Source organism: Crinia signifera, chromosome 1 (genome assembly GCF_055691185.1).
Source record: "Crinia signifera chromosome 1, ASM5569118v1, whole genome shotgun sequence".
Lineage (NCBI taxonomy): Eukaryota > Metazoa > Chordata > Amphibia > Anura > Myobatrachidae > Crinia > Crinia signifera.
Window position 1 is genome coordinate 284910479 of NC_139217.1, and position 11848 is coordinate 284922326.

The 11848-nt window shown below is 38.2% G+C and overlaps 1 protein-coding gene across 1 annotated transcript; it reads left to right on the plus strand.

The window, feature by feature from the left end:
• The first annotated feature begins 4191 nt into the window (after positions 1-4191).
• DMRTA1 (DMRT like family A1) lies at positions 4192-11556 on the plus strand. The gene is made up of 2 exons (XM_083158316.1): positions 4192-4729; positions 10671-11556. The coding sequence occupies exons 1-2, from the start codon at positions 4192-4194 to the stop codon at positions 11507-11509; spliced, it is 1377 nt and encodes a 458-aa protein (XP_083014442.1). The 3' UTR covers positions 11510-11556.
• Positions 11557-11848: the final 292 nt, after the last annotated feature.

The following is an 11848-nucleotide window of genomic DNA, read 5'->3' on the forward strand; positions in this document are numbered from 1 at the left end:
CCTTGCCTTAGTTTTGCTATTTGGCCATGCTGCAACTGATGCAAGGCATGCTGGGATGTGTATTTCATCAACAGCTTGAGGGCCACTTATTGCCCACCACTTTGCTAGGGGTAAACGTTGTAAATTTTCAACAAATTAAAAGAAGTTATGGTGTCCATAGCAACCAATCAAATTCTTTATATGATTTTCTAGAATGTAAAAGACATTTTATGATTGTTTGCTATGGGCAACATCGTCCCTTTAATTTTGGGAAGCTTTAGTATATTTTCCCCTAGATCCCTGTAGAGGAGATGGGCATTCTGCCAATCTATTGTGACCAATTCAATAACCAAATGTAAAAACTATGAAGAGATGGTCTTAATCAATGACACATTTTGTAGTGAAGGGCTTCTCTACAGCATTGGCAGATTTCTATAATGGTCATATCTTACTAGCCCGAATAAGTCCCTACTAATGCCACTTTCCACCCAGAATATCTCATGGCTTGTAAAGATGCCCTTGTGAGAGTTTCAAACGGTACTATGCAGAATGGGATATCCTGGGGCTGTTGGGCAGAACAAAACACTTACTATTTAATGATGTTTAACCTGCTGCTTTTGTTTTCTTAACACTTTGAAGGCATTAATCACATACAATTGCCTTATTCTACAAGCAATGGCTATGAAAACACCTTGTATTCCTGTAAGCCTAAACTCACAAAGGAAACAAAGTTCAAAGACACTATTGACTCAAAGATGTGTTGAGTTAATGCATAAAAATAGAGCCAGCCTTCTTCTCATAGCTTCACCATATAGAAGGGTTTGTTCTACGTACAAAGGTCTTTTTAATTAGAACAATCTTATACAACATACCCTTCATGAAGAAGTTGTCCACATAGACTCCATTAATTGTTCAGAGGCACAGTGCTATCATTACCAGGAGATCTCTTTTTTTTCCCACTTCTTTTTACTAGTTAGGCCGAGGTCAAATTGTTCCTTATCAATGAGTCCCACTTCTTAAAGTTTATTTCCTTTGCTTATTTACACACTATTACTTTAATTGGACAAAATACTATTCTTAATAATTTGCATTAGCTTGCAAGATGCACAGAACTGCAAAGACATAATTCTATTTGTCATGAGCCATAAACTATCAGGAATTCCAATAAATAATCATTTTTTTATTTGGACGGATAGCAGACTTATAGTAGTTAACCGTAGAAGGAATCACTGGTAATTCAATTGCTTGAATCTATCCAAGAATGTGAACTGTATAGTGATACTCTCATACAATGATCTGTCTACAGGTTTACCCCAAGTGTGGGAAGTCTGAGAATGTCACTAGGGGAGAGATTTGGCTTGCATCGCACATTTGGTTTGCTAATGGACAAAACCATGTGCACTGCAGGTGGGGCTGATGTAACGTGCCAAGAGAGTTAGATTTGGTGAGTTATTTTGTTTTTTGTGCAGGGTAAATACTGACTGCTTTAGTTTTACACCGCAGTATAGATATCAGTTTGAAGTATAAACCCCACCCAAATCGAACTCTCTGCACATTACATCAGCCCCACCTGCAGTAAACATGTTTTTGTCCATTAGCCACCCAAATGTGCTTTTCGAGCCAACCTGAATCACCCCCTAGGTTTGTTTTAGTTGACTACACATTTGGAGCACTTGTGTACTTTTTGTATCATAATAAATAAATGCATTTCTTGAAATTCTGAAATAACATATTGGGGTAAATGTAATAGGGTGCAAGAAGCTGCTTCGATCTGGAAGACCGAAGGCAGTTACATTCTGCTCAATGTAGTATCCCCCCTCCTTCCCCCCATGCACCACCCTCCCACCACCCTCCCTCCCTCCTGTTTGATTCCGGCAGCCCGCTGGGTCCCGGAAGATGTCAATATCGAATCGGTATTGGTGGCAGCCGGCATCAAACCGTGCGTACCCACCATTAACCTGTATCTCTTACAGCCAAGCTGTGTAACCATTGAGATGCTTACACCTTTAAATGACCTTTGATGTGATATGTGTGTATGTGAGGAGGTGATGGGTTTTCAGTGAGACAGGAATGTGCTGCTGTCAGTGAGACAGGGATGTGCTGCTGTCAGTGAGACAGGGATGTGCTGCTGTCAGTGAGACAGGGATGTGCTGCTGTCAGTGAGACAGGGATGTGCTGCTGTTAGTGGGGCAGGGATGTGCTGCTGTCAGTGAGACAGGGATGTGCTGCTGTCAGTGAGACAGGGATGTGCTGCTGTCAGTGGGGCAGGGATGTGCTGCTGTCAGTGGGGCAGGGATGTGCTGCTGTCAGTGAGGCAGGGATGTGCTGGTGTCAGTGGGGCAGGGATGTGCTGCTGTCAGTGAGACAGGGATGTGCTACTTCTTCTGTACGTAATATTTCTGTGAATGATGCTAGTGTTTACATTTGTGGAGTGATATCACTGTGCATCTGTGATGAGTTTTAGGGCCAGATATATCAAGCTTCAAAATGTGATAAAATGGAGAGTGATAAACAAGCAGCCAATCAGCTCCTAACAGCCATATTACAGGATGAGTTTGAAAAATTACAGGTACAGTAGGAGCTAACTGGCTGGTTGTTTGTCACTCTCCACTTTATCACTTGTTGAAGCTTAATACCTCTGGCCCTTAGTGACAGTTGGAAGTAGTTCAGTGCAAACATTGACTAATGCACGCGTAGTATGTACAATCATGTTTGTGGGCTTTTCTGTTACAATAATATGAAATTTATAGGTAGAAATGAAGATACAAGCAGTGTGCTTTCTCCATTTACAGATTAATCTAAAGATGGTTGTTATTATTATCATTATTATATAGGGGGAAACAAGACCCACTCTTATAGTGTGTACACACAGTGCGATATAGTGAACATCGGAAGCCATATCGCATGCTTATTGTGTGCTTTTTTAGGGCTTGCGAGCCCAATGAGCTGCCAATGCGTGCTCCGGTGTGAGCGCAAATCAGCAGCCAAATAGAGAGGGCAGCCAAGACTATGTAGTGCAGATCTGCACTATATAGTCAAAATTGTGCCTCTGTAGCATGCCGTGCTATGCGAGTCCCGATGCGATCTGATCGTATCGGGACTCGCATAGCACGGAATATCTACCGTGTGTACACACCATTACACTCAGCATTTACCTGCAGATTATAGTGTGCATCACCATTAAGCTATTTTTGTATAGAACATATATCTACCTAGAAATATGCATAAGCATAATTTGTGTCCTGGAGGTACTGTATATTGCTCATTGTAGTGTACATGTAAGCATTATGGCATTACAATCATTCAGCTTTAGAACGTTGATGTCTCCTTTATGAAACAGATGAAGCAAAATCTTAGTACCAGTTCCAGATCCAGATCATCTCACACAAAATAGTTTATTGTTCTGTGTGTTTTGCTGTCCCTGAGAGGCATTTTCCCGGCATTTTGGGGGAGTTTTTTAAGTTTGTGAAAGACTCCTGCGGGGAAATCTGACACTACATGGGCCCAGTGCCAGTATCCGGGATTGGACCCGGTGCTGGACGGAATATTCAGAAAGAGATCAGAAAAGTCTCTCCTGCTGCTATGCCTCCATAAGCTTAACAGTTTAACAAATGTGGCCTTACTTACTTAAAAGTCAGGAGGTTGGCAATTGCTGTTTGCAATGTTAATTTGATTTCTGCTGGAGATATCTGTGAAATCTCCTGCATTAGGCTGTTAGTACATAGCAAGAAAACAGAAATGATGCAGAAACTGAAATTTCTAGGCAGTTTTCTGGAAAAAAAGATAAATCTCCTTAATCTATATTGATATTGTTTGAAACAAGAAGTATTTAACTTGTACTACAGTCCGCCTGATAACCCCTGATGTTAAATACACATATGCCTCTAAATTCAGAATTCAACCAATAAACTGGCCACACCTAAGTTCCTATTCTTCATTTCTATTGTGCACTCTAGAGGTCTTGCCACTATGTGCATGCAATTAATAGCACACCACCTGTAACAGTGGTCCCTGCCAGGGAAATCCGTGTACAAGCTGAGCTACGCCTCTATTCAAAGCCTCTCATTGTCCAACCCTCCAGCTAAAGCTGAACTCACAGAACACATCTGGCTTCTCAGACACACAGATCTGTGCAGCACATACAGTAGCAAAACTTAGACTATCCCAGGGAGGCAGAGCTGAAGCCCTGTCCCAGGTACCAAGCCAGCAGCCATGGACTGCCATAACTCAAGTGCACATATTAGCTCTAGAACACTGATGCCTCCTGGACTGCTGCGATCAGCACCCCCTCCAGCTTTCTCATCTGCAACAGCAATACCAGTATCACCATCATCATCTCTACCAATGCCAGCCTCATTCCTCAGGCCACCAACTCTTCTCCTTCGGGCTGCAGCTGCTGCTGCAGCAGCCTGTGCTCCTAGAATGTCTCTGGAAAGAGGATCAGGTGGGGGCAGCGCTCTGTACACAAGGACACCTAAGTGCGCCAGGTGCAGAAACCATGGGGTGGTCTCCGCGCTCAAAGGGCACAAACGTTTTTGCCGCTGGAGGGACTGTGCCTGTGCCAAGTGTACCCTGATTGCGGAGAGGCAGCGTGTTATGGCTGCACAGGTAGCGCTCAGGCGCCAGCAAGCGCAGGAAGAATGTGAAAGCCGTGGTGGGCAGCACTTCATGTATTCCACATCGGGGTCCGATGGAGGAGACACCAGCAAAACGCAAACACTTCAAGCATTCAATCACCAACTGAATAAAGGTGAGTGTCACAAAAATGACAGCAAAATTTTAATTACTTCTTCACTAAACACATACATCTATCTAATTATGCTTTAAGAGAAACGTTATAAGTAATTGATGTTACTAGATTATAAATACTCAATTCAATCGAATAATCTATCTATCTATCTATCTATCTAATCATCTAGTATCTATAATCTGTTAGTCCAGTGATATGTTAAATTAGTTTTTGATTTTAAAGAACTTTCAGCAAGGAAATTGTATATATGTTGTCATAATATGACAGTTGACATCATTCTTAGCAACAGACATTAGTTGTAAAATCTGACAAAGTTCTGTATTCATGACAAGTTTATCCAAATTATTGTATAGCAGGAAAGAAATGTTGTGACAAAGCAATGTATTTGCTTTAGTACACTCTAGGCGTGACAGACCAATGGCCTTACTAACATATCTAAATGATATGTTTAACTTCCATGCACTAGTTCATTTATTCCAAACTTACGTTACATCATTCTCATTTTGTAATTATATTGATCGCCAGAGGAAAACCCATCGTTAAAAAATAAAATGTGCGTTCAATTAATGGAATAGGATGCTCTAAGAATATATTGATTTTGCAAAAAGTAAATGTACATATGTTTACAATATGTAATAGTTACAGACTACACCTGTCCAATTTGTAACTTTTAAAAGATGTGAAATTAAATGGGCACAGTTATTTGCATATATGTATTAAGGAACTTTGGATTTGGATGTCATGTTGTACACAAACTCAGTCCTGATAAAGCGTAAAGTATGCACACTGTATAAATGTAATTTTGCATACTTTCAACATATTAATAGAGGCATAAATGGCACAGCATTATATGTAGCACACAGGCATTTTAAGGTTAATATGTGGGTGTATTACATTTAGCACACCTTACAATCAATATGATAAATATCCAGGGAGGTTATGAAAATGTATATGGTAGTGAAAATGATATTGTATGTAGTGTTAAAAAAAATGCACACTTTAGTAGCAACATGGTAATTTTTAATTAAGACGATATGAAGGAAAAATATTTAATTACAACCTACTAGAAGCAACATGCAATGAAATTAATTTTCAAAGATTTTATATTTTTGGCAGTTATCATTGTTGCATATGTATTATGAACCATTTTTTCACTTCTTTTCACCAAACTAAATGATAGCTTATAGTTAAAAAAATAAGTACATTATATTGTGGTTCATATTAGTATGGAAAAATAATAGTCGTGCTAATCTTACATAAACAAAATGTACAGTAAGTGAAATAAAAACCTCCCCTTCTCCCCCTCTGCAATGTTTTACATATGGTTGTGATGCCCTGCATTGTTTTTAATAAGTTTAATTGTCGAAGTGGCAATATTATATTACAATTTATTTATAGTAAAAATAATATACATTTCCAACACAAAGTACACATGTTACAAAAGACTACTCTCACGTCCTTTTACATTTAAAGACATAAATAAGAAAATCTTTTTCTTCAATTCATAATGCTTAAATATAATTATTTAAGTAAGCATAATATTTGTTTTACATATTACAGAAATAATTAGTGTTATTAAAATAGTGTCATGTAAAATGCGGCTTCCAAAGAGTATAATCAGCACATTAACTTTTATGAAAAGCAGAGAGAACTTGGTAGGTTTTTTTATTAAAATAAATTGATTAATAAAACATTCTACTTAATAAATTTAGCTTTGAAATGACAACGCAATTGTTGGTGACCATGTACTCTGCCATGCATATTGGTAAAGCTTAATTTAAGGATAAAGTAAATTTGCCAATGGTTCCCTATGTGCCGTGGCACCTCGGGGTGCCTCAGGACACTTGTAGGGGTTACTTGGATTGATTTTCCAGGACAAATTCAAATTGTTTATAGTCAATATTCAGTAACATATGACACCAGTGCTGGTGGCTGGCATTCATAAAATATGTGATAAAATAGAAGCAAGGCTTGTCCCTAACCACATGAATATGAACACTGAACATAGGGATGACACATTTTATAATTAAAAAAAAAATTCTAAATTTCTCTAAAATAAACTTTTAACCTTGGAGTGCAGTGAAACAAATCATGATAATCTAGGGGGCCGTGATTCAAAAAAGTTTGGGATCTACTGAAATTTGCTATTTTTTAATGGTCCATACTAGGTACAAGTCTATATTGCATAATATGTGTAAATTAATTTACAAACAGGAAGCCAACTGAACTTGTATAGTATAATATAGTGTAATTTACAGTGAATTCTTTTGTAAAAAATAAAAACTATATAAATGATAAATATGGGGATGCAGTTAATATCCCGGCAGTCGGGATCCCGGCGTTCAGAATCCCGACGCCGGAATCCCGACCGCCGAAATACCGACATATTCTCCCTCCGTGGGTGTCCACGACACCCCTGAAGGGAGAATAAATTAGTGTGCCGAGCGTAGCGAGGCACCGGGCCCGCTGCGTGGCGAGCGCAGCGAGCCCGCAAGGGGGGGCGATCCACGTCCCCCCCTTGTCGGCATTTCGGCTGTCGGGATTCCGGCTTCGGGATTCTGAACGCCGGGATCCCGACCGCCGGGATTCAGTACTGAATCCTAAATATGCTATGCATGCATGCATGCATAATATAAAATGCCCTATCAGAACATATTTTTAGAGATATGCAGTTAAATTTTAAAAGAAATCCGACATCACTTGAATTTAGGGGATTCAAGAACCGAGTCCAGATTCTGATATCTTTAAGGAAGCCTAGTCAGACCTAGTCCCAATTCAGAGTTTCCCTTTGTTTGGAAAGCAGAATTAGAATCAGAATCTTGGGTTTTTAATTGCTTATAAGTTCCTCCATTATGATCTCAGCTGTCAATTCACACAGGAGAGTGTGGTCAAAATTGTCTGAAAATGACTGAAAATTTACATTATTGATGTTAATAAATAAAAAATAGATTCCAAAGAACTGATTTTAACTGGTTGTATAAATTTTTAAAAATCCCAAATCCAAAGCAAACACTTCAGGTTGGTTTTGTCAAAAACAAAAACTAAACATTAGGGTTTCCGTGCACCTTTACATATTTTAGATTATGCAAACTATGGTAAAAGTAAACACTTTAAGTACTATTATTGATCATCAGGAGCTAATTAGTGGTTGGATCAATGAACATTAGTGCTTCCTAGGCAAGCATTACTCTCAAACATTTTGAAAAAATACGTACAGTATGTAAATTCAAATTATGTCTGTTTCCAAAAGAACTATCCTTCTGGCTGGGCATAACTTTTTCTGTGTGTTAATCTGTGTAACACTGTATTTCAATTTTGAAGAGCAATATTAGAGATTTTATGGTATATTTATCACAATATGCAATTAAATTGTCATTATTAAGTGATATTTTCAATCAGATTCATATTGTGCTTTTTCTTTACTTTTCTTGAATCTATAATTACTTGCATGCCAGGGCTTATGAAAATCTCTCACCTGCAGAATCCATCTCCATCCATTCCCCCTGTGTTTATTGCAATTGGGAGAGCCTGAAGCTTACTACCCATGTGCAGACATAAAAAACTTAGCCAAACAGGAAGCTGGGTATACACTAGACATTTTTTGAACAACTGTTCATTGTTTGATAGAAAAGAAGAAACAATCGCTCACATTGTCCAGTGTGTATACACTATCGCACATTCATGTGAGCCATTTGTTGCAACTTCAGATTAATCATGCATGTAGATCAATATGGTGATATAGTCAATGACTTCAGCAAAACATATATATACCTGTTATATCGCTATCGACCAAATTACCAATTGATGTACAACATATTGTTCAGTTGTTTGTAAAATTGCACATTTGTCATGGAGTTCAAGGGAAATCAGGAAGACCATTGAGTTATTTGCACATTGTCTAGTGTGCGCAAAGTAATACTTTCACTTTACTGTGCACAACTGTTCTCTGTCTGCAGTGCTGCATATTGCTCCTTGCTTAACATACAAGAGCTAGTAGCATCTGAAAGGAGGAGAAAGCCAGAAGATTTCACTGCATGCAATTAGAATTTGAAAACATTTGATAAATTGTCATGTAGATCTATTTGCAGTAAAGAACTTACTCTGCAGCTTTTAGAATCACAGTGAACTCTTCTGACTGTGCTCCGAGTCCATATAAAGTACATACAAATCCACGGCAGAAAAGAGGGGGAGGACAGGGGAACGGGAGAGAGACAAAGCTGAAAGGATCTCTCCTTCTGCTGTTCCTAAAAGAAGACATCTATTGAAGCTGCTCTGCAGAGAATCTGTCTCCGCTATTTCATGATGGTATTGATAACTCTATATTTCAGTAATAGCACATTTGAACAAATCACATTTCTCATTACAAGTATAGGAAATGAAATCTGTTTATTTTAGAAATGCAAATTTGATGGCTTGGAGTATTTTGGGAGTTCTACTCTAAAAGCCCTTTCATACTCTTAAGTGTAACTAAAATAATGAGAAAAGAGTGTGAAACACCCACTTCATATTATATAAGTAAATAAAAAAGACTGATAAATATTCCCCTTAGTGCTCATATGTGGAAATGTAATAGCCTCTGCAATGCATTCCATCTTCCTATATTAATTGAATAGGTTGAATTTACATTCAACCTATTCAATTAAAGTTCTGATTTGTCGACTGGCATGGTCAAAAGACACTTGGATTGGAGAATAACTTGCCTAATCATGTCATTTTATTGAAATTGGTTCAGTCATATTTCACAGATGCAGTTTCAACGTAAAAAAAGTGAAACTGCATCAGCGACAAATGACCCAGCCAAAAATGTCTGACTTAATTAAATACCCCCTTAGTCTTAGTGCTTGCTTTATGGATAATCTGAAAAGGGCGTAACTTAATATAGACTGATTTGGAGGCATTAACAAAAGTAAAATAGAACCAAGTAAAAAAAAAAATCCTTTAATATATATGAAAACATAAAGATTCTTCTGATACAGGGTTTTATTTTGGTTTGTTGGCACGGGGGGGGGGGGGGAGTGATGTATCCCTTCTGGGGCGGCGGTGAGGGGACACACATATGGGAATGCCCAGCATTTCATGGGTGTTTCAATGAAAATGCTGGGTGTTCCCATGGAAATTAGGAGAAAGTGCCGGGGGGGGGGGGGGGGGGGCAGCTGACATCACCGGATGACAGCAACACACCCTCTTCCCATACAGGGAACACACAAAGCTAAGACACCGGAGAGTTAGTTTTGCGTGTACCTTCCAAATCATTCAATGGTCAGCAACCAACCAAGGTTGCGAATGGATATTTATGCAAAACACGGCAGACATTTCATAATTTCAGAATAAAATCCATTGAGGGTTTATTTATTGTAACCTGTTTTATTGATTCCACTAACAGAAATATGTGTCAGTAAAGAGACGCATAGAGGTTCATAGAGTACAAAGAGGTTCAGTAGAGACACAACTAACTAACTAACTAACTAGTATTAGACTGCTAGTACAAGCTTTGATTGATCGAAAGAAACACAAATACAATGTATGCAGCTGACCAATTATGTTTAAGGCCAACCTGTGGCTCTCCAACTGTTGTGAAACTACACATCCCAGCATACCCTGCTACAATATTTCTGTTAGAGACTGCTAAAACTGTGGCAGGGCATGCTGGAATGTATAGTTTCACAAAAGCTGGAGAGCCGCAAGTTGGCCAGGCGTGGTTTAAGGCATACACTTAATGCTCTTTTCAATACTTTGAATCCCAGGGTTTCATTATTTTTTAAATTATATAACCATTACATTTTATTTATAGATTACTCACAAAGCATTGAATTCATTATTTAAACACTGTGAGTAAATATTACATTGGTGGAACTTTCCGAGTAGTTAAACAATATAATTATTTAAAAAAATGGAAAAATAGATGTTGTTAAAATAATATTATTTCTTTCATTTCATTTAGGAACTAATGAATCAAATGAAAAGCAAAGTCAATTCTATGGGAGGTTATCAAACTCAGCAGGGATTTCTACAACTCTTGCAGAAACATCAACATCTGAACAAGCCAATGAAAAACACATGGTGAAGAATTTAAGTCTGCAAACTTCAAGCAAGGATCCCATTAAATCTCCTGGATCTGAGGGAAGATCAGAAGGTGCAGACAGTCCAACCTCTTTGTCTTCTTCTGATCTGGAATCAGGGAATGAGAGTGAGTGGCCCAAAGAACATTGTGCTTTACAGTCTAAAGTTCCAGTTGTCTCCACAAAACATAGAGATCCCTTGGAGATTCTCAGCAAAGTTTTTCCTAAGCATAAAGAGAGCACATTAGAAAGCATACTAAATTATGCCAAAGGAGATGTGGTACAAGCCATAGAATTGGTTCTAAATGGAAGAGAACACACACAAGATATTAAAGAAATTGATGGTCCATCAGGATCAGATCTCGGTACATTGGCAAGAGATTCAGCATTTAAGTTTAGTGGGCTAGGTTTTAGTGCATTGGGTACCAAGTCTGCTTTTTCACCTCTACAAACCAATCCATCATCAGCTGGTGGTGATACAAATATCTTTCATCCTAGACTTGGTCTGAGCCCTTTGCGCTTTGCTTATTCTGCATCCAACAGAGGACTTCCTGGGTTTCTATCCCCTTACCTAACTTCTGGTTTTGTTCCAACCTTTCCTTTTCCTACTGGAGTGGATTATGCATTTCCTGGAATGTTTCGGGATGCTTCTTACTACCCACGTAAAGACACATTGAACACTACTGGACTTTATTCCAGGTCAAACCAGGAAAATCACTAATTATGTTTGCAAAATATGTTTAAAAACTCACAATTGCCTTACCTGTAGCTGAAATGGAACACATTTCTAGAATCAATGTGTAGTCATGATATTACTATATACTTTGTATTTTTTTCTTAGAAGATTGCATTTGGCAAAAAAGCACTAAATATTACTTTGTGAATTGTTGTAATAAAACAACTTTTACATTTACCTATGCTTTTGTTTATTTAACTTTTATGCAAATATTCTCCATACAAGTTATAAGTTAGAATATTTTAAGTGTCTCTCTTTAAATTTATACTAGTGATATTTGCCCACTTAGCAATCAGTAAAGCCTCATACACACTAGACGAGATA

Bases quoted from the DNA above. Each gene is read 5' to 3' on its own strand.
- DMRTA1 (XM_083158316.1), top strand. From the start codon at position 4,192: ATGGACTGCCATAACTCAAGTGCACATATTAGCTCTAGAACACTGATG. The intron at 4,730-10,670 runs GTGAGTGTCACA...CATTTCATTTAG, and splicing joins CAATCACCAACTGAATAAAG to GAACTAATGAATCAAATGAA.